At 43.3% G+C, this 24,267-nt stretch overlaps 1 protein-coding gene across 2 annotated transcripts in view; it reads right to left on the bottom strand.

The window, feature by feature from the left end:
* NEK7 (NIMA related kinase 7) overlaps nucleotides 1-24,267 on the bottom strand; it is a 100,607-nt gene that overhangs the window by 10,473 nt on the left and 65,867 nt on the right. For both annotated transcript variants that reach the window (XM_066238617.1, XM_066238609.1), the window contains exons 6-9: nucleotides 15,688-15,796; nucleotides 14,650-14,757; nucleotides 5,186-5,280; nucleotides 1,002-1,115 (exon numbers count right to left, since the gene is read on the bottom strand). In XM_066238617.1, coding sequence (XP_066094714.1) covers nucleotides 1,002-1,115; nucleotides 5,186-5,280; nucleotides 14,650-14,757; nucleotides 15,688-15,796 — 426 coding nt within the window. The remainder of the gene's footprint in view (nucleotides 1-1,001; nucleotides 1,116-5,185; nucleotides 5,281-14,649; nucleotides 14,758-15,687; nucleotides 15,797-24,267) is intronic.

Genomic DNA, 24,267 nt, shown 5'->3' with positions numbered 1-24,267 from the left:
GACCCCAAGTGCTTTACAGATGGTAAAAATTCTTAAGAGAGATTTATTAGTCAAGTTACACTGACTCAGTTTTCCTTATGTATAAAACTAAAACTGAGTGCTGTTAATTTCAAAAAAGAAAGAGGGACAAGACTCCTGGTGTGAGCATTATAACTGGCTTATATTTTTTCTCTGCTCCTCTCTGATTTCCCCAGGCAAGACAAAGCCCCGTGGCCCGTGAGAGGTGAGACATCCTGCTCAAGACTGTTTTCTCTCTGTCAGTCCCCAGCAGGCTTTCCCAAGTTGTGGGGGCCACATAGCCCAAGACCTGCATTCTTCACGTCTGCAGCCCAGGGAAACCATGATAGAACTGGTTGAGCCCTGATGTGTGAGGCAAAAATGGGAGACACTGGGTAGAGCCAAAACAGCTCATCTGAACAGGTCCCAAAGCCAGCAAGAACTCAGACTCAGATCTTCAGAAAGTCAAGTCTACAACGGTGAACCTCACACATTCTTCAGAGATAACCTCTGAACACTTCCCTGTGGGAATCCGAGCGCGGCAGTGGGGTGGGAACAGGACAGGTCCTGTCAAAAGAGGGACGGTAGAGGGAAAAGCACAAGGTTAGTGGACATGGAGCTGAGAGATGCACATTTCAATTTTTGGAAAACAGAAACAGGAGGGAAGTTGTGCCAAAAAAAGAAAGTTCTAGTTGTCCGTTGCTCTGAGCCCGGGAGGAGGAGGAGCTGCCCTAGGAGACATGCGGACTGTGAGCCAGGGTCTGAGTTGGTCAGAGCACCAGGAAGGGGCCGCGTCCACACCTCGGCTGTATACTGTGTCCACTCCAGTCACAAATCGCAGGGTCAACACTTAAAGAACAGCAAGTCTCCAAGGGGATAAAAAGTGTCACCTGCCACTTACACTGGAAGCCACTTGTATTTCAGGATAAAGGAATGGTTCTTAACAAAATGCGGATGTTAGTAAGATGAATACGAGACGAGGACATGGACTAAGAATGACTTACTTCCTCCGAATAGTGATCTGAGGGCAGAGGGGGGTAGTCACACTGCTCGATCTTCTTACACAGCGAGTACAGGTTCATCTTGTCGCCGTAGAAGGGACTCTGCAATGCGGCCATCTGCAAAATGCTCCCAATGAAACTGGTATAGTTACAGGGTCACATTACACGTTAGTTCATCGAGTATTTTATACTGGGCAGAAAACAATCACAAACACTTTAAATCAACGGAGCCGGGCCTTGAGATTTTTTTTTTTTTTTTACGAATATCTCTTTATGATAATTATTTAGTAACTTCTAATAATCTTATTTCAATTTTTGTTTATTTTTTTTCAATATTTAAAATTTCCTAAAAGGGAGAAATGGTTAGCATTTATTCATTTATAGATGTACACAACCTAAAACAGTATTAAGGAAAAGAATATAAAGTAACTTAAAATTCTTTGTAACTACAATGCCATAAAAGCAACTTGTATGATCTCATGACTAAACATACCTTAATGGTATGTATCAAACTTGTTTTGGCCAAAATATAATGGAAACAAACCTAAAGTTAAAACTAATTATAATCTAGCAATGGTTTAGGGGACACAACACATAGCATTTTATCTTGCATAATAGTTTCTGTAGGAAAAAAATCTTCTCCACTTGAATCTAATAACTGATCCTGAAGTAGTTTATAATGACACAGAACTTTTTTTTGATAACATCTCAAAAACCACTAAATGTGTTCAAAAGCTCTATGACTCACAGACGCTATTTCAAGGCATCCAAATGAGATGTTTAATGCAGAAAAAAAAAATGACTCCAAGAATGAACAACTTTAAAAAAAGACATTATTGAATTTAAATTTATTTCCAGACAAGGTTCTAACTTGACATTTAAAGTGCAAGCAAGCACTGTGGTAAGCAGGGTTACACACGAAAAATTCGATTTAAAATGTTCTCCTCCTGTTCAAAACCTTCTAAATCTCTGAACCGCAGCAGCAAGAACCCAGCGCGGAGCTGGAGGCTGCCCCAGAGTCAGTCACCCTTTTCTCCATGTGCTAATAAGCTTGATTCTGGAAGGACAATGTGTACACTCCCCAGACAGCGGTGTGTGTGTGAAACACGCTTGTCCATGCTGTGCTACTCAGTGGGCGTCAGGGGGGACAGAGGGGCTGAAAATGGCTCTCATCTGTCTGCTGCTGCACACATGGGCTTTAACCCCTTCCAAGCCTAGTGAGGAAGGGGCAGTGCTGGGCACCATGCCCACAAGCCCCACCGCTGCAGCCTGCATTCTACACAAAACCTGCACGGCCCTGGAGACACTACCTCGGGACCAGCTGGGTTCCACAGGCAGAGGAAACAGTCAACACAGAATGCCCCCAGACACGGAAAACACTCCACTGGAGGGAAAATTTCTAAATGAGGACCTCCAATCATAATCCCGGCACATTTGTTCAAAATGCAAAGACACGAGGATAAAACAGGACATTAAAGAAGCAGATGAATATATAAACCACTAGGTCCACTCCAGCAAAAGCCCTCAGCCCGCGTCTGCGCACCCACTACCCTGTGCGAGGAGTTCAGCATGGGACTTTTGTCTCAGCACTGCACTGAGTGGTGAAAAGAACTGGCGCGTCCCCCAAGGAGTTAAACAGGAATCGTATATTTTCATGCATCTCCTGCTTTGACAGATGAAAAATGTCAACTGTCCTGTTTTTATTTTCCAGCTTTTGCACTATTCATCTGGTTCATTAGTGCATCTCGGCGCGGCCCTGACAGCTGCTCGCCCGCTCCTCCCAGGCGCTGAATTTTTCAGGCTAATTTGATCCTCCACGCTGAGACGGCCGCGGGAATGATTGACTTGCTCCTTGACCTCCAGGGTCTGACTTCCCTGATTAGTATTCCGGGGGTGTCGGAAGGACGAAAGCCCACTGTCTGTCTTCAGGGCTGGTGGCAGCTCTCTCTTTTTTTGAACTGTAAGCCACCAACCTACAACCCTGGAAGGATGCGGTGGCCGGGCTGAACAATAAAGAAAATGTGTAAAACCCACTTTTCCATGTAAAGGTCCGTGTCGTCGAAGCACAGCAACTTGGTTTTAATTAGTAAAGTCCACTTTGTTGCATATCAATTAAAACGGTGCTGCTGGAGAGGGGTTGTGTTTGTTTTTTTTATAAAGGTTTCAGGAATATTTGAAAGTCTAATTTTCTGAGTTTCCAATACATTTGCAAAAAAAGCCTTGCGACTCCTTCATTGTAAATTCTTAGTGGGAGACAGTATAAAATATCTATGTAATCTTATGTCCCATTCTTAAGGCTCAATTACTGGGTGTATTTAGTAACATGATATTAAAATCTAGCTGGAAGCAGATACAATATACACATCAATTAAATCTCTAGGAAAATTCTAGTTCTCCCAAATGACTTATGTGCAGGAATTGAGAAAATGCACTGAAATGAAACTAATGTTAACATGATAAATACTTTAATTCAGAACCATCCACAGCATGTAACAGAAGTTACATGCTGGATGCAGGAGTGTCCACAGAAATAGTTTTATGTTGATCAATTTCAGCACCCAAAAATGGGATTCTGCCTCTCAAAGACAAATTCAGAATGTGAAGAATTATTCCAGTTTTGACATGAGAATCTGCTCTCCCTAAAAGAACTATGCAAACTTCCAAAAAAGACACTTATAACTTCCACCAAACTTTTTCTTTTTCATTGCTAGATTTAACCTCATTAGTGAAATTCAATTTACTGATTATTTCAGGTATCTGAAAGGAAAATGTTGCTTTGATTATATCAGACTATGGTCTGAGGGAATTTAAGATGACCTAAACAGGTATTAAAAGTTTTAAAACATATAGGACTTTTAAACAGTATAGTAACTTAATATAATCAAATCAGTTCTTTTTAACATTGTACCAAATTATTAACAGAATATAACAAAGCAAACATAAATCTCTTGTAATCTCTTGTGCATACATAAAAAATATTTGTTGTATCACTGATTCATAATTTTTCATAATAAAAATTATCATAGGGATATAGTGATAATTTAAAAATCCTTTCTTTTAAAGTAATCATTAGTCACTTTAGTAGGGAGAACAAAATAAATAATCTCAAAATAAACAAGCTGTTGAAATTTGGACCTGAGAAACTACAATCAGTAAAATAACAAAGATCATGACACATTAAAAATAAATTAAAAAGCCACCTTATTCTCCAATTCAAGTAGTGGTGGAACTATTAAAATAGGTGACCTCGTTACATGTTTTATTTAAGGTAAGAGGCCATGAGACACAGTATCAAGTAAGAAATAACACTGGTTTCTATGTATCCACTTAGATTTCCTTTGTATACATTAAAATAGGAGGAGGATTCCATGTACTATCTGCTTTCACTTTAAGATTTACGTGAATATAGACTCATTTTAAAATAAGAGCTTTGACTCAAAACCTATATTCCTAGGAAAATTACCCTTCAGTAAAAAAATAAAATGACAGAAGTCACTAGCTATCTAGTGACCTCTGATACCATTACTGTGTAACAGGATGTGAGTGGGCTGGTAACAGGCTCCCCTCTGCCCAGCGGAACGATGCAGCCCCGGCCAGAGGCTCAGCAGCACGAGTCCACGTCCCTGACAAATTATCAGCAGTGGAGCAGGAGAGAGTATCCCATGGGCTTGGCCGACACTAATTATTACTCATGGAAATGAAATTAAGTGATAACCCAGGAGAATGATTTGTTTCCATACTATCCATAAAGCCCAATTACTCTACATAAAAGTGACAAATAAAAGGTGATAAGAACCTTGACTGTGCTCAGATTATTCAAATCCAACCCATTCTACCTCTCCTACAATGCATGGGTGAGCAAGTTTCTTCACAGGTGTTCAAATGTGTATTTATATAAATAAGACATGCTGGGAAACATCATATTAACATAAAATACATTAAAAAATAAAATTCCCATCAAAAGGGGAACAGTTCAAAAATATATTGGAGGAAGGAGAGGGGCAGGAACACATAGATACTAAGTGCCATTGTAGAAGCAGTCAGTAGGACAATGAATTAATTCTTCATAATTAAAACGTTACTTTGTAATCCTCACCCAGGAAGAACTCAGTGCCCACTCTCAGGACAGGAACCTGTTACAGTGAGTAAACATAGGGGTACTGCAGAGACTCATGGTCATGACCTACCTCATACAACAGACAGCCGAGGGACCAGATGTCAGACTTGAAGTTGTACCCATTCTCATGGATTCTCTCTGGAGACATGTAATATGGTGTGCCCACTGCAACACACAAAGCCAAAGAGAACAAGAGGGTGTCAAAAACAGGTGCCGCTGGGGTGAGAAACTGCATGCAGATTTTTGGACTCAACACGTCACCGAGAGAATTAATTACGATCAGAAAATTGTCTTTGAGAGGACTCAAGACTTTCACATTTCTTCTTTACTCCCTTACCCATACACAGGAATATCTATCCTACACTAAAAAGGGTGTGGTGGGCTAAGCTTCACTTTATTGTCTTTTTATTATCAACCCAAGGAGAATCGAGGGAACATAACTGAGGGGGGAAAAGGAATTCTAACAAGAAAACCTGGTTGTGATTCACAGTGACTTCATTTCTTTATTTTTTATAAAAATGACTGCATACCCCAAATAAGCACAATCATATAATAATTTTAAAATTATTATATATAACCACAAAGTAGAGTATGCATAAACAAATCATACTCATTAACTTTTACAGAAACAACCCTTTTGGACACAATGAGGCTCTTACAATTACAAACTTTATAATCGTTAACCATCACTACGTTCCGTTTCCTACTTTAGTAAGAATATAACAGACTTTCGCTCATCAAAGGGTTATATCATAACATGTGAAAGGTCACTGACATCTCTGAAACCATGTCAGTTTTACCACCACCAAGACCTTTCTAGAGACAGGATACTCTAGATAATTTTTGGTTTTGTATCTTTTTGATGTGCTAACACCTTTTTCTCTTTCTTAATACCACTTTAGGACATGCTAACATAATAAATGCTAATAAGTATTTATTAAACATTTTAAAAATACACAAAGGCATACACATTGTATTTTGAAGGATAAAAATGCTTAAGTGCCTTTCGAGGTGAATATATTAAATTTCAACGAGAGATGGCTATTCCACCATCATGATGAGCCCAAGGCTTTTTGGCAGAAGAAAAATAAAAATTTGAGAACATCTAGGAATTTCAGTTACCTAAAACAAGAGCTACCAAAAAGACACTGCTACTGGTGGAGAAAAGACAGCCTCCTTTTTCTATTAATTTTCAAGAACGCCCCCATGTTTACTGCACATGCTAAGGAGACTGTGACCCCTGCCCTGGACCGGGGTCTGGTGAGAGACAGGAGAGTCACACCCTTACAAGGCGCCATCATCCTCAAGGGCAGAGAGTTTTCGGATCTAGAGGAAGGGACAGCCTGGTAATTGTGTGTGGAAACCACACCACGCCCACAGTGAAAGCATCACTAACCGTGCACCTACAAGAAACGCGACCTGGATGGGAATCGTTCTTGTTAATAGCGCATAGTCCTCCTCAGAATAGAGGAAAGGGAGGTACTTACGAAGGTGAAGAGGAAGAGGGAAGAGCGTAGGCAAATGGGGGGATAAAAGAACCTTAAATAAAATGCAGACTCTTCGGCTATGAAGTAAGTTAGACGAACTAGGAAATAAATTATTAAATGGCAGCATTTACTCTGAAGACAAACAAACTCGCCAGTTTCTCTCTGGGTCAGAAAGCCGAACCACTCTGAGACAGCTGGGTTTAAAGACTCGCTACTGGGTAAAACACGCACGCGCTCTGGCTCTGGCTCAGGATTCCTGTGCTTCCGCCTGTTGTTTGCATAAGTGAAGTGATTGAGGGGATATTTACACACTCTCTGCACGCGGGCAGGGGGCAGATAGCTGGGTTATAGACGTGGCACACAGGCTCCCGGTGTCAGGACATAAAGCAGGTGACTGGCAGTGAGAATGAACAGAGAGAGGCTTTGCGCAATCCACAGGGAGCACCTGAAACATGGAGGCTGGAAGGTTTCGAGTTGACCCGAAGCTGAGGCAATTTCGCCCAGTAGCTCTGGGAGGCCCATCGATGCGCTGGGGGTTTGGTGGGAGTGTGAAAGATTGATGATGGGAAGGAAAAACAAACGCTGCATTTTACAGAGATCAGCCCCCCACCCCTGCTTTGCACCTGCATGTCTGGCACCAGGGAAGCAAAGGAAGGATGGGGGGAGGGGGAGAGGAGGAGGGGGGAGAGGGGGAGGGGGAGGGGGGAAGGGGAGGGGGAGGAGTCTGTGTTGAAGCCGAACTTCAGATGTCAAGAACTCTATGAGAAAGGAGGCCTGTGCCCTGCAACTGTGCAGGTGGTCCAGGAAGACAGGGACTCCCAACACCACTGCCTGGGGCGGAGACAACTCCTCCTCCACCTTAGAAAGAACCAAGTTCTGTACAAGAAATATATATGCATGATGTATCTTAATATTCAAATCATATATATCTCAATAATATATTCACCTGTAAATCTAAGCACACCACTCACCTCTTTGATGGACACATTCCAAAATAGCCATTATGCAGGAAGCAGGAGGAGAAAATTTGTGTCCTGCACTGTGATCACTAATTGGACACATTCAAAATTAGCCGCTGACAGTGGCCTGAGAAGAAGGGCCTGTCTCACCAGCTGACCTGCTCCCTGAGGAGCGCCTGCGTGGGGACAGGGGTCCTGGGTCCTGTGGGGTGGGGGGAGCTGACCTCACCATGAACCAACCCAGCCCCATCTCTCCCTACCTGGTGGAGGAGAGGCCGAGAAGTTTCAGTGCTCAGCAAATGCCAAGAGACATCTAAACGCAGCAGCAGTTATGCTTCTCATATTTCAGACTTAATGAATATATAATTATTTCCTGAAACCCTTTTTCTAAAAATCCCTGACAGCTGGGTCTATTATTACCGCTGCCGCTAGAATGTTGTGACTTCTCTTAACAGCGCCACAAGAGGAGGGAGAGCTGTGGGTTGATACGATTAGACATTAAGGCGATCATGAAAAAAAAAAAGATCACGCAAATGACCACGGACTGAGGAGCGTGGAGACTGCAGGGCACAGGGTCCCTCTCACCTTGCGAGGGTTTACAGCTGCAAGTGAAGTGGGAATCTGTTTTACGGTAGCAGATATTTATGTCATTTTAACCTCCTGATGTGAGTAAAAGTAAGAAATGGATGCTAACATTATGAAAAAAGAGAGAGAGAGAGAGAGAATGGCTACTAATAAGGGAAGATTGCTAACAACTGAAAATGCTTTTTAATATACTGAGAATTATTTAAATATAAAAAAATTCATTACGTGAATTGACTTACTTTAGCTTTATGAGAAAAGTTTTACAAGGTATAAATACTTTAACAATAAACATGTTCTAAAATTTATCCTGACCAAACCAAAGACTGATTTTCTAAAGTTCTACATTATGTATAAGAGAATGAAGAAAAATTCTGCTAACATGCGCTGTCGTAGAATATAGGACTAAGTTAATGAATGATGCTCATGGTGTCATAACAAGTTTTATACAGAATTTTTCAACACTTCAGCTTAAAATTTAGCACTGTGGTCCCTGCAAACATTTGAAGGAGAAAAAATAACAGAACCACTGAGGCCTCTTCTCTGTAGTTAGATCTGGGCTGCTCTCCTGTTGTTTATTTTTTAAATAAGAGAGGAGGGGGCAAAATCAGTCAATGGTCAGGAGATCTGGTCACTCTCCACCTTTGCTTCTAACCAGCCAGTATGGCTCAACTTTCCTCATCTGTCAGACACAGGGATGAGAAGGATGAGGTGATCTCCTAAATCCCTTTTGCTCTAAAATTCTACAGCATTCATAAAAACCGTACAAAAATCCATATGGAAAGTGAGCAGAAAAGGTAATACGTTCCAACTCTACACTATTACCTAGGACAGCTGAATGATGTGTCTTAAATCAGAATGCACAACAAGTAAATTCAGTTCAGAAATGTTGCTTCTTTCTCTGAGAACCAGAGCAAACTACAGAAAAGAAAGTCCCGAACATTCCGTCGTGTTGGGAGAATTCAGAGGACACAAGTCATCCTACACTTCCATTTGATTTAAAAAAAATAAAAAGGATGCTCAGACACGCACAATTTCGGGGATAAGGAATTAACTTTCACCCTCTCCTTCATACTCCTCTTAAGTGAGCCGGGAACTATGTCGGCTGACGTGACCAAGAGGGGCCAGATTTATTAGGTGGAAGGAGAATAATCTGCAATCAGCTCAGAATGGCTGACCGATCGCTATTTCCTCTACAAAAGACATTTATTAGGTAAAAATTGTGTCTTTTAAGTGTAACTGTTAACAGTAAGAGTCTGGGTCAATGCGAGGGGAAAGACCAGGAAGGCTGCATTGTCTCTGGCCCTGTTAAATGCATTTGAAATGTTAACAAGTGTTCACCAGGCCTCCCTACACAGAACCACACTGTCCTCGGTGCTAGGGGCCAGCAGCGGCAGGACAGTTCCTGACCTCGTGGTGTGACCTCGTGGCTAGTGAAACAGGCACATCATGAAGGAGCTCCATGAGATATTCCTGCTATTATCTCTCTCAGAGAGGCCTCTTGGGTCAGGTTATTTGTCAAAGACCACAAAACTAGGGAGGTGTGGACATGGAGCTCAAACTGGGTTCAAACCTTGCACTGAAACACACAGCGATTTCATTAAAACTGACCACTGTAAAACACAACCAAAAAATCTGCATCTTTCCAAATTAAAAGCACATCTCCTACAAGTCAGCACACAGAGAAGGGTGGGAATGAAGACCCAGGTTCAAGGGGCTGCGTGTGACATGGGTGCTGCTCTACCATGGATGAATACCTGTGCTCTGGAGGTTACGTGCACACAGTTTTAAATTAAATAGCAGCTTCTTCCCAAAGCAACTGTTTAACTCCAGAAAGGATGAAAGTTAAAAATAAACCATTAAAAGTAGCCAGCAATACAGGCTGAACATATGCTTCCTGCACGGCTCGGAAGCACGCTGACCTCGAGGAGTGAGCCGGCGAGGGGCGGGAAGGTGTGGAAAAGCAAGCGTGTGCCCAGGCACGGTGGCACTTGGCACCCAAGCAAAGCTCTTGCCATGCCTGGTTCAGAAACAGCAACTTTCTGAGCTGAATGAGAGGGTACATCACACTTGGAAACAGTGTGGGGAACATGAATCGTGCACTCAGGAGACTGCTGTGTGAAATCCTGCTATGGTCTGAATGGTGGCCGTGTGTGCACTCGACTGGCACCGTCACAAACCAGGGAACCGTCTGCCTCATTGTGAGAGGTAAAGAGGAGCTAATCCTTTAACAAGAACAATAACAACCACAGATTTCACCCCCAAGGGGTTTAAAATATTTGTTTAGCACAAGGATCAGTATCAGAGCATTCCAGTTACCTTTTAAAAATCAATTCTATTTTCAGCATGTGCAAGCACAGATAATACCTAAATTCACAAAGGTGGCTGCAACAAGAAAATTCTGCATGTTTCCTCTTCTGGGAGACGCTATGAAGGCACATACGATGCCACACTGGAACAATGGTGATCTGACTGTTTCCGGTGGGGGTTTCCTCCCCTTCACCAGAGGAAGCAGTCAGACAGGAAGTACAGCATCATATATAATACATGTAAAGAGACTGGCAGTAAGAGCAGATAACTGGAACCAATTACCTGTGTACACCTTTCGAGTACATAACCTGGTGAGATTTTATAGCATATTAATTTCTCTAGTTAAGTTTTGCTAAAATCACTTTTTATCTCCTTCTGTATTTCAGTCCATGATGCAGTAAGGCCTCAGAAGCAGGTTTGGTACTGAGAAGTCCCCTGACAACTAAATAAGCTTTTATATTTAATAAGAACTAATAATAGACAATAATGATAGAAAGGACACATTTACAAATTTTATATTATGCCAATTGTGGTCTTTTCTTCCCTAAAAATAAATGTACATCACAAAGCAATAAACAAGAGGATGTATTACTGTAACTATTTATGCACCCAACCAAAAAGGCCCTCAAATATATGAAGCAAGTGTTAGCAGTGAAAGGGGGGAAGGGGACAGCAGAACAATAACAGTAAGGGACATTAATAGCCCGCTTACATCAATGGATAGATCATTCAGACAGAAAATCAGTAAGAAAACAATGGCCTTAAACAACACAATAGACCAAATGGACATAACTGATAAATTTGGCACATTCCCATCCAAAAGCATCAGAAAATACAGTCTTTTCTAGTGCACATGGACCATTCTCCAGGACAAGTCATATGGTAGGACACAAAACAAGTCTGAATACATTTAAAAAGACAGAAATCATATCAAGCATCTTTATCAACCAAAATGGTATTAAACTAGAAATCAATTACTAGAAAATTGGAAAAAACACAAACATGTTAGGACTAAGCAATATGCTATTAAACAACCAATAGATCAACAAAGACATTAATGAGAAAATCAAAATATAACTTGGGACAAATGGAAGCACAACATTCCAAAATCTTTGGCACATAGCCAAAGCAGTTCTAAGAGGGAAGTTTATAGTGATAAAGGTGTACCTCCAGAAACAAGAAAAATCTCAAATAAACACTCTGATTTTACATCTAAAGGAGCTAGAAAAAGAAGATTAAACAAAGCCCAAAGTTAGTGGAAGAAAGGAAATTAAAAAGAGCAGAGAGAAAATAGGGGTAAAAAATTAGAAAAAAGTCAATGAAAATAAGAGCTGGTTCTTTGAAAAGAAAAGCAACATTGATAATGTTTTAGCCAGACTTGTCAAGAAAAACAGAGAGAAGGCCGAAATAAATAAAATCAGAAACGGAACAAGAGAAAGGACAATTGATACCACAAAAACACAAAGGATCGTAAGAGATGGCTATGAACAATTACATGCCAACAAACAGGACAATCTAAAAGAAATGAATAAAATCCTAAAAACATACAATCTTCCAAGACCAACTCATGAAGAAATAAGAAATCTAAGCAGACTGATTACTTGTAATAACATTAAATCAGTAATCAAAAAACTTCCAACAGGTCCAGATGGCTTCACAGGTGAATTCTACCAAATATTTAAAGAAGAGTTAATTGTTCTCCAAATTATTCCAAAAAAGTAAAGAGAAATGAACACTTCCAAACTCATTCTATGAGGCCAGCATTACCCTGAAACCAAAACCAGACAAAAACATTAAAATACACACACACACACACACACACACACACACAGGACATTACAAAGCCACAGTAATCAAAATGGCATGTTACTGGTACAAAAAAAGACATGCAGATCACTGGAACAGAACAGACGGCCCAGAGAGAAACCCACACATACATGGTCAATAAGCCCATGGCACAGGAGGCAAGAATGCACTATGGGGGGAAAGGCAGTTTCTTCAATAAATGGTTTGGGGAAAAAACTGGACAGCTACATGCAGAAGCACTAAACTCAACCACTATTTTACACCACACAGAAAATAAACCCAAAGTGAATCAAAGACTTGCATATAAGACCTGAAACCATAAAACTGCTTGAAGAAAATATAGGCAGTAAGCTCTTGATATTGGTCTTAGCAATGTTTTATAAATCTGTCTCAAGCAAGAGCCACAAAAGCAAAAAATAAACAGATGGGACTATACTGAACTAAAACGATCTTGCACGGGAAAAGAACCCATTAACAAAAAGACAAGGTAACCTACTGAAAAGGGAAAAGATAGTTACAAATGACTCACCCGATAAGGGGTTATTATCCAAAACAGAGAAAGAACTCATAAAACTAACTGTTTAAAAAAACTGACTAAAAACATGGGCAAGGGACCTGAATAGACACTTTTCCAAAGAAGACATACAGATGGCCACCAGGCACATGAGGACACGCTCCATTCCACAAAATTGTCAGAGGAACGAAAATCAACTCCCCAGGGAGGGACCACCTCGCATTTGTCAGAATGGCTTTCACCGAAAAGACCAAAACACGCGTGCTGACCAGGATGCGGAGCAAAGGAACCCCGTGCACTGCTGGTGCACGTGTGACACGGTCCGGCAGGGAGCCTGCCCGGGGCCGCACACCCACTCCCTGGTTGCTGGCTCCTGGTGGCCGGCTCCCAGCTGCCCCACCATCCACCTCTCCACTTCAGCTCCCGGATTCTGATACGGGAAGAGTCTGCCAGCATCTCAGGGACACTGCACAGGACGACCATTACCCACCACCAGCGGCACAGATACCACAGGAAATGGCTAATTTATTCCGGCCAGCTGAGCTGACCAGACAGCACATCAGGGGGGTGTCTAAAGCAGACAGAGAACTGGAAAGCTGTCTTTACGTAAACAGAACGGTACGAAAGTACTGTAAACACTGAGAAATGGTTTCAACACAGGTCGTAACCCATTAATGAGATGTGAAATCAATTTAGTGGGCTGTGACTAGCATTATTTTTAGTGAAATAAAATACAACAGAGCAGACAGTATCAGAATGCACTGTAGGTGTAACAGCAAACAGTGTGACATGAAACTTTCATGTCAGTGACAGATTATGTTCTCAAGGGGTCACACTGTTGCTGGGGTTCACTGTCAAGAAATTCAAAAGCCACATATCTGGACCATCAAGAAGCTTGATTCAAGGGACAGGTGTGTTCTTATCATAAAATTTAAAGACAGAGATGTACACATAACGTCTGTCACATGCATGAGGTTGACAATATGAAAGAAAGGGCAGAATTCAGCAGGACAGGTACAATCCTACTCAGTCTCCCTAGCCAGAGCCTGTCCACATCTGCACAGAAGCACTGAATGCAGATCGGACTTGACATACATTCAGGTACTAAACACAGTGGGAGAGGGACAGGAACCAAAGAACGAGAGGTCTGTGGACCAGGACAGAGGAGACTCACAAACAGCAGACAGCACTGGGCATGTTTATCCTGAAGACGGCAGGGGTCCACAGCTGTTGTCGTCACTCAAAGCACATCACGTCCCCCTCCTCATCATGTCCTTACAAGAGCCAGCCGCTACAGTCAGAATAAACTATGAACTGTCCACGTACCTGCCCGAGGCCGCCCTTCCTCATGCCAGCCAGCGCCCCTGCTCAGGGGCACTCACCCTGCCTGCCTCCACGCCTTTGCACAAACTGCTCTCACTCGGCCTGACTCGTTCCCAGGTCCTTTTGTAAAGTTCTGTCACACGTGTCCTTTACTCTCTGGTCACACAGCACCTCCACACAGCAGCCTGGTCCCACCAGCCCTTCCGGAAAGACTTCCCTCCTGGTCACTCTCGGTCACACAGCTAACATGTCACCTTGTTTCTGGAGGTTTCTTTCCCCACCTACTGCCTCCCACCACAAGGCAAGGCCATGAAGACAAGGCCTGTCCTGGTCAGGCTACATGCCGGTTTGTTCATCAGCAGTTTCCTGGACCAAGTCCCAGCCTAACAGACAGGTGGGGGGGAGGGGCTTCCTGGGACATGGGGAGATTTTAAGCATTCGGATTTAGGCTCTGAGAGCTGACATGCCCTTCAGACTGCCACCCGGCAGCTGCATTGCTAACCGCGGGGAGGAGGGGAGGGGACCGAGCAGAGTCACACGCCATGTCTCTCACCTAAGGAGTGTGCAGCAGTGGTTTTGGAGCTGAAGAAGCGGCCAAGGCCCAGGTCCCCCAGCTTGACCACTCCTGTGGCCGTAATGAACACGTTAGCGGGCTTGATGTCTGTGAAGAGATGAAGGCGTTGGGAAGAGAGGGTGTCAGCCGAGCTGTTGTCAAGGGATCAAAACCCACTTTTCATGGTAGAATTGACAAGGCATCCAAAAAATAAGTCTGTTTGAATTTTGAACCAATGACTTTGAGTAACTTTTATATATCCGGATCCATCTGTGTTCTCAGTCTGGTGAGGGACGAAGTCACTAATGCCCCGTGTTGGAGGTCGGGTTTAGTTTTCACTTAAAACCCACTTTGTTTCCCGTTCTCAAATAAACGCTTGTGAGACTCAGAGCACAAAGTGAGTTTGTGTCCCTTTTATGTCAATTTTAAACAAAATATCTTACTATATGTTAATTTATTGATGTACTGACATGATATAAAATCATAACACTATATCCATGTAAATTACATAACACTATATCCCTGTAATTACATAGATGTCCTTAGTTGCTTAAATATTACTGAAATTTTTCATGCCCCAAAATCATCAGGTCAATCCCTTAGTGATACAACCTCCACAGTATGCCCAACCATGTGACTAATAACCAAGAGTTAATGCTGAAAATTAAAAATCCAAGTAGTCATAACATATACTACTCATTTGAAAAAAAAAAAAAAAGCCTCTTCCTTACACTTTCCTGCTGATGTTTTTGTTTTATTTCTTTACCAATGAAATCAGTAAAGTGCTTGGGAGAGTAAAACAGAGAAATAACCAACTCTCATTCTTACTGAAAACCAAGTATGACTTTACTTAAGGGCTTATCACCCTGATAAAGCCACAGTTCAGAAATAAATGACCTGAGAAAGCAGGCCACTACGCAGTGGTAGGGAACATCTACACTTCAGCCACCTCATGTCCTCACACCCGGCACGGCTAGGGTGCCAATGGCTCTGCTCCAGCCCCGGCCCCGGCCCCGGCTCCGCATGCCTCCGCCTTACCTCTGTGCATGACCCGCCGGGAATGCATGTGCTCCAGCGCACTGCACAGCTGCACGAAGTACTTCCAGACCGTCCGTTCTGGGATCAGCCTCTTCTGTTTCTTAAAATGCTTTGTAAAAACAAAAGACAGGGTTAGAAGAGCCAAAATACCGGAGGACTAGATTCTGACACGCAGAAAGAGGCAAGTCAGAACAACACCTGCTTGATCGACCTAATGCCAACCAAAGAGCACAAGAGCCTCCAGAGCAAGATGGTTCCAGAACTCTGACCTAAGAGCTTACATTCCCCCCACCTGTACCTGAAGTCAGCACAGGCCACAGAGCACTGTGTTTCTGTAATGTCCGACTGTTTCAAAACTTAACATCTGTATAAAATAATTCCTTTTTCTAAAAGGGAAGATGTCAAGCTTTATTTGAGGAAACATCCAAAGTAAACCATCTAGAAACCAGAAGGTAATGATGTTCTTCACAAGACAATTCTTTTACTGACAGGTTCCACTACAGAACTCCTTTTAAATAAATAGTGAACAATCTTAGTGATCTGAAGTATCACTTAACTTATTAAACATTAAAGGGATGTAAGTAAAAAGGTTTCATAAATATTTCTATTGCACATTATGAGTCAAACGTGCAGTTTGCACTGAATGAATGAAATTGAACCTCACAGATGAAAACAGAGGAAGGCCGGGGCAAAGATGACCCCGACCAGGTGGTCAGGGGGAGCGGGTCACCATGCAGTCCGTGAGCTGGGAAACCAGACATGCAGGCTCACATCTACGTTCCTATGTGAAGGCTGTGGGAGGGACGCCCAAGAACAATGTTCTTGGCTGCATAAGGTTCATCAAGAATTATTATACAAAAACTACTTTTCAAAAACAAAAATGCAATTGGTTTGCTATTTAACAATATCTATAAATGACCAACAGGAAACACTGTATTTAAACAAGGTTCCACAATACTTTCTAACTTTTTAGACTATTGAGATAGTAATAGATATCAACATTTACATATATACTTGAATGTATTCAATCTGGAAACCTAGTATCCTTAGAAGTTCAGCCAATTTGATTTTTTTTGTTATTGCAAATGGAGATACTGTACTTTGGATGAGTCCAAAACAAGCATCTCTAACCATTTCTAGCCTTGCGGGCAGCAAGCAGCAGGCAGCCTGAAATGAAACAGTAGGGGAGACTGGCAATGTCCCTCCTTCCCGTCAGCGGGTGGTGATGTCTGTTGTCTCCGGGGCATGCCACAGACCAAAGGCTGTCTTGAAGGAAAAGCTAGAAACTTCAGCTTCATCATTTGCCCAACACATGCTATGGCAATGAACATCTTAGCCATTTCCGTGGCCATTACATCAGTAGCCAAAAATGAATAACAGTGAGATGAACAGGCAATTAAAAAGCAAATCAGGGTATTATTAAAATGTTAAAAACTTCCTATATCACATTTCAATAGTAAGTATTTTTAATTGTGGACTGTGTCAACATCAGTTTTCATTCCAAGGGCACAATGCTGCAGAATCACTTCTTCACATGTCCTTTTCCTTTAGACTTGGAATGCACCCATCCAGCCTTCTCCATCCAGCCTTCTTGTGCTCCCCAACGATGAATTAGCATATCAGAGGGCCGTTTGATGTCAACAGGAAAGTGGGGACCAGGGTTCTTCCCATTCAAAAATAAATAACTGTCGCATGTTAATAGCAGACCAAGAAAGAAACCTCTTATGCTTTAATATATATTTTAAAATCATTGTAATTATAATTAATTTGGCAGCTTACTTAAGCAAGTCCCATTATTTTTTAAAAATAAATCACATGTACAGGAAAAGGCAGAATAAAAAAATTGCCCTAAAAATGCATATCAGGGAAGCTATTCCCTGACCAAGAGGGCCTGATTTTTCATGTTTTTATATCTTCTTTGAGATCTTCCCTTTGAACCACAAATTTAAGAGGATGACAATAACCTGACGTCCACATAAGGCTGCCCAGACAGAGAATGACCTGGTCAAATCTAAGCATCTGAATTAGTAACAGGCTTGTGAAGAAAAATTTATAAGTCTGATTTGATCATAAAATATACCAAAGGCAGTTTGATTATGTTATTAGTATCTCTCAATATTTTTCATGTGTCTATTTAAACATACGCTTTTTAAAAAATCATTCCTCACATGTTGGGTTGTTGTGTTTTTGGGGTTTTTTTTTGAGAAAACCAGTACTTATGATGAGAAGAACCTGACTGTTCTGATGGTGGCACTGTTGACTGTCTCTTAAATAAGATGAACAGAAAAATATGAATATTTTTATACTGGCAAAATTCATACTGGCACTACAAAGCAGAACTTCCATAATGCCAAAGCATTTTTTAAAAGGAGAAATCTTTTCTTGAAACTTATTCTAAGATATACATATCTTTTAAAAGTTTATTCTCTAGTCAAATAGCATTATTGTTCAAAAACCCTGTTTTTCTTCAAAAAAGAATGGCCCTATATAAATGTTTAGCTGTAGATTAGAATAAGATTCTAACAAATAAAAAAGTGTACATATATTTGTCATGTGCCATTTAGTAAAATAATAAACAATGCAACCAAAATTTTTTTCAAGGTTAGTATCAGTAAAGATTTACATGAAAAAAGGTTTGATGATACAGCATCTTTACTATATGTATGTTATGAAACAGAATTGTCACTTTTGTGTGCCCCCAAATAAAATATCTAAAAATAAAGGGGCAGCAGCCAGTAGCCAGGCATACCTGGTCACTTGGACTTCACTCTGATTTAGTAGTGTGTTTTGTTTTTTTTTTTTAAGCAGGTTACTCTTTTCTCTAGGCTAAGTTTCAGATACTGTTTACTTTCAGGCATATTTCCTATCTTCCATCAACATTTAAATAAATTATATGAGTAAGATTTTGGCAAAATAGTCACACCTTTTTCTTTCATCATCATCAAGCATTCTCCCCTACTAACTGAATGCCCAAGACCAACCCCAATTCTCTAATGGACCCTGCGTATCTAAGCACCATCCTTTGGACTCCACTGGTCACTTGGCTCCTGTGTTCTAGATCCTACAACTACCACCAGGCAGAACACAGCTTACTCATTTCTGAGTTCGGCAATCTACCATTCCTCCTCAAGAGATCTTGGGGAAAGCTTCAACTATTACCCAGAATAACTCATCCACAGAGAAAGAACAGAAAATTATATTCTTGTTTTATAAAACAAATGAATCTTCCTGGTTAACCAATTGAAGCCCACAGCTGGTATGTTCGTCTCTGGAGAAGAACGTTCCAGGCAAAGCCATGGAAGCCTGGGCCAGCTTCCCAGGTGTGCAGTGCCGTCAGGCCATGCAGCTTGGCTCACACTGTGGTGGCCACCCTGACCGTCTCCGTAACTGCTAACCCAGGAGCCACAGTCAGGGAGCTGATGCTGGTCATCCTTCAGAAATGTACCGTTGCATTAAACAAACTAAAAGTAGCCAAAGCGAGCCTGCTGTGCAAGGCATTTTGAAGAGATCAGAAACGTGACCAGGAAACCATGAGAGCAGCGCCATCATGAGAAAGGGCCAGTGGCAGCTGTCCACCTCTTCCAGGGCCGCCTCGAGCCAGGGCGCAATTTACATTCACGTGAGGAAAGGTTTCCTGCTCGTGAGTATTGTCACAGGGTTAATGTGCCACTCACACAAGCCATCGCACCTTTAAATTAACAGGCCTGACGAGCTGTCTGACCTTGCACAAGCACTGCACTCAGTTTCCCCACCACAGTGAACAGGGGTCTGGAGGTGCTCTCTGTGGTCCCTACCACCTCCAAACAACAATCTAGGGCTCCACAAACTCAGCTGCAAATAAAATACATGTTCTAACTTTGAAACTGTAGTATTTTCCTGGAATATCCTATCTTCCACAGCCCCAGTTAATAAAAACAAAGCAAATAATAATAATTATTATTATTATACCTCAGAGGTCCCCCCAGGTCTAGTCAATACTGTAAGTGGTTCACACGAGCAGACAGGTCGTTCGAGTTCCGTTAGGTCAAACATTTACCATCAGAAGGGATGTGACCCTCCCAAACATCTCTAATTATTATGCATGTTGAAGCCTACAGATTGCAGTGGTTATTTCAAAGGACTCAGTGCACAGAGACTGGGGGACAGAAAAGACAGGGTGCTTCTGAAGGCAAAACGGACAACTCCAGTGTGGTTTTTATTAAATACTCATCTTTCTACAGAAAGATTATTTCTTCACAGGTATGAGTTCTCACCGACTAAGCTGCACAAATACTAGCTACACACAATTTTGGGAGCTGTGTGAAGGTGTGAGACAGTCAGGTCTCACTTAGAGTCTTGGTAGGTGGAACCCTATCAGCAGTGCATGAGGACTCTCACCCCCAGAGCCCTGTGGGAAGCCAGGGAACTCCGTCGCTCTAGAAGGTGCAGAGCAGAGTGGGCTGGCAGCCATGATCACTGACACACCTATCACGGGCACCTGATGTAGCCACCTTGATACAATACTTCCCTGCAATGTTGTCATTTTCCTTTCCCGTAACGTAGGAAAACCCACTGAGAACTCAGATGCCGCCAGATTACAAATTATAATAGATTATCTCTGGAATCTCTTCATTCCCCAAAGCCAAAATGGTACAGGTTATTAATGGAAGCTGAAAATATATTTCATCTTATGGCAGAAAATGTGAAACTGGTGAAGATGTTTCCAAGCAACTAAGTCTTGAAAAAAAATAACTAGAACCTTAAATTACTTAGCAAACAAGGAAAATATGTTCCTATAATGTCACAAAGTTCTTCCCCCCAAAAGAAGTTGCCTTCTGAACACTGGGACATGACTACCAAGGAAATAAATCCAGATACACTTTGAAAAGCAATAAACGCATGACGACATCAGAACTGCTACAAGGAATGTCCCTGCACTGCTGCTTCAGGGATGACCCTGAAGAGAAGCTTCTGTCACTGAACCTGGGAGAGAAGGTCCGGGAGGTACTTGAGATGCTTCAGCTACTGCGTCAGACAATAAAAGAAATGCAAACATGGGCTCCCGCGAATTCTGTCTGGTTATGGCATCCCAGCAACAGGAAGACAGCTGGAAAGAGCCTGGAATATTCTTAACAAGAAAACACAGCAGCACAACAATGAGGAGTCACAGTCCCTTGGTGGACAACTAAATGGAAGGAAAGGACAGGAGTCATGTCTTCACTCTCCCTGCCTTGCAACTCAGGGTGGGGTCGCTGCGCAGACAGCAGCCTTGGGTCAGCAACACCTTCAAACACAGAAGTAACGTGTTCCATGAAAATGACCTTCTAAGATGTTGCTTTCCTCAAGAAAAAAGCTCAAAACATACACACCATGTCTCAGTGATGCTTGCTGAATGGCATAATGGCTATCATGGTAGATACTCAATTTATTAAATTCCCTAAGTTCTATACTACTAAGTTCTACACTACTTCTCCACCAAACTGCTGAAGTAGCACAGACAACCCAAGTGCTATTTATCAGTAGCATTGTACCTGTCAGAATTCTGTGTGGCACCCCACACAGACCCATCATGTACAGACACACATCGGCATGGACACACACAGGTGCATGCATTATGTGCAGGTGCCTAGGGATATCATACAGCTTTTTATCAGAGAGTGCCACTAACTTGTAACCCCAAGACTTCTGAATACTTCTGAGGTGATCTATACGGTAGACAACAATCTTATACAATAGACCGCACATGGAACTGCGGGTTGTTCTCAAGCACAGTGGTCTGGTGGGGCCATCCACCTGCTTTTACAGGGCTGAGCTGGAGAGGGTGGTACCTGGGCGAACTACAAATCAGAGTTATGGAGGACAGGTGGCACGGGAGAAAAGATTTTATTGCTTCCAGGATTCAAAGGTCAAAAGTGGAAGTAAGAGACATCTCAAAGTGGTTATTTCTAGCATAACCACTAAGTTTGGGTAAGTATAGTCCAAATAAAGACGTTTCTGCGAATGAAAGAAACTGCCACACCAAGAAGGCAAAAGAGATCTACAAGTTACACTATTTGAAGATCATGACTCTCTCCAAACTTCTGTTGATATATGAGCTAAGTGATCCAAGTCTGTGGTAAGCGGCATTCCCCAACCTTGCCCCTCCCCAGCGTGGGCCAAGCTGTGGACACAGAGCTGGCCTCCCTGAACTGTGTTACCATGTCACCGTGCGTGACAGAGGGGGCGCTGCAAAGGAGTACATCTCCCCGTCAGCCACAGCTGAGTCCAGCAAAAGGGAGACTGCTCCGGGCGAGCGGGCAGACACAGACTCGTGTTTGTGTTTCTCCCCTCCACGCTCTGTCTCGATCACCAAATACACTTCCTCCATTACAAGACTGAAACAGACGTGCTAACAAGGCATGCTACAGAATGGAGCACCTACCACAGCTCAGAAAATTCATTGCGTGCATTATCACAACTTGATAAACTGAAATCTGTTTCTGCAAGTCTATTTCCCTTTAAAAGCCTGATGACTGGTGCTAAAGAAATAGACGATGAAAAATGCTGGGCTTCCTTTTATCCTAAAACTCATCTGGGAAGTGCTTCCTCTGACCCCAGCCTCAGGTAATCCTCTGTCACTAATTAGAGAAAGACTGAGTATTTCAACAATCAATTGCTTAATTACATTTGTCAGCCTGCTCCAAACCAATTAATTATTTACTTGTAAAGACCTTTGATGCAACGCTACCCAAAGGTCCCTTCCGGAACGCGGACCAGAAGCTGTATTCCCTCTTCTACCCCAATTAAGCAGAACACGTGAGACGGTGAGCAGTCGTGGCCAAGTGCAGTGACTTATAGCCCTCCGCACTGCAGAGAAAGGAATCCCAGTCCTGACAAGTCACATGCCTGCTGCTGTCCCTCCTATAGTGTGCAGTTTCCATCATGGTCCTTCATGACAGGTTCCTGCAAGTTCTCCCAGTATAGTCTCCCTTACAGAGATCAGGGTACAGCAGCAATGCGACTGTGGGGGACAGTTACAGTCTTTCTCAGGGCTGGAGAGACCCCGCCCCCTCCTCCAGCGCCTCCCCCACCCTCAGCGCCCTGCATCCCCGCAGTGCTGCAGGGTGGGGAGCAGCAGGTATGACTCCTGTGCCCCCAGGTGTGCTCACAGACGTACAACAGTCAGCTTCCACAAGCGCAGTCAATACACCCTTTCCGAGCCACCAGCAGTGGGCACTGCCCAGGATGCAGGGCAGCGAGCAGAGCAGACGTGGTCCCTGCACCCGGCAGAGCGGATGAGGGAACAGAGACACCAGTGAAACCGCCCCACATGGAAGTGATCTCTTCACCAGCTGGTGGTATTGCCCAGTGCTATGAGGGGCAAGTACGCACAGATGTGAATAGCAAAAACAGTGCATGTGACAAAAAGACACCCCCAGAGAGGAGACGTCTGAGTGGAGAACGGAACGAAGACACACTCAGCTGCAAGTGGGCAGAGCGCCCAGGCGAAGAGGCCGTGCTATGAATGCCCCGAACCAGGCCCAGCAGGGATCCATGCCCAGAGGCCAGGTGCTGGAGCACAGGAGCAGAGCAGGGGCCCCGCGAGGGCCAGCGCAGCCCCTGAAGCAGCCACTGTGTGCCAGACCCTGTGCCCGAACCAGGGGTGTGGGGGTCCCAGGCAGAGGCCCGCCTCTGAGGCCTCAGACAGCAGGGTGCATGAGCTGAGAAAGTCTGGTCAGACACCTTCATCCGCGCCCTCAGCAGGGTCTGGACGGGTCAGCAGAGCAGGGGCCCACCGTTCCCTGACCCTCCTTGCCCGCCTCCACCAAGACTGACTGGCGCATACACCAATGACCACGGAAGACCAGGGGATGCACAGCATGCTGGGCACTGCCCGGGGAAGGAACCCCAAGTTGGGTGGGGAAGGGCAGAAGCCAGGGGCACAAAGCCACCTCCTGCCTAACAAGGAGACGGACACAGCAGGGAAGAAGGAACGGAGACAGACCCAGCAGGTAGAGCAGGTGTGGCCATGGGAAGGTGACAGCACTCCTGAGTGATGACTCCCACTTGCTCTGGGAAATAGGCGGTGACATCTGTGGTGTGAGGAAGGGCAGCTGTGAGTGACCCCAGGAGACGGGGCGAAGTGATGACCAGGGGACTGAATGGGACAAAGGATATCTTTGAGCCTATCTGACAGGTGTCATGTATCCTGACAAGTGTCATGTGCCAGACAGGCACCAGTAAGTATGTGTGTAAGTTGTACAAACACCTATAAAATAAATAAATACACACACTTATATTACCTAGCCCTAAAAATAACACGAGACAGGTATTATCAACCCAGTTTCATGAAAGGAAGCTGTGGCTCAGTCACTAAGATTAGTAACTAATCAAGGTCACATGGCACTGCTGCTTACAGCCTATTCACCGCCACCACAAGTCCCTGGTCCAGCTCACCTGCCCATGACAAGCTCCCAGCCCATGCCCTTCCATCAGCTCATGGCACCTGCACTGACCCACACTCCCATGGGTGACAGCTAATCCCCCCCTCCCGGGACAAGGACCTCCGGGAGGATATTCCCCATGCCTCTGGCACACAGTAAATGTCAATAAATTAGTAAA

Source organism: Saccopteryx bilineata, chromosome 1 (assembly GCF_036850765.1).
Source record: "Saccopteryx bilineata isolate mSacBil1 chromosome 1, mSacBil1_pri_phased_curated, whole genome shotgun sequence".
NCBI lineage: Eukaryota > Metazoa > Chordata > Mammalia > Chiroptera > Emballonuridae > Saccopteryx > Saccopteryx bilineata.
Note: the sequence above shows the minus strand (reverse complement) of the source record. Positions and strands in the feature narration are given on the sequence as shown.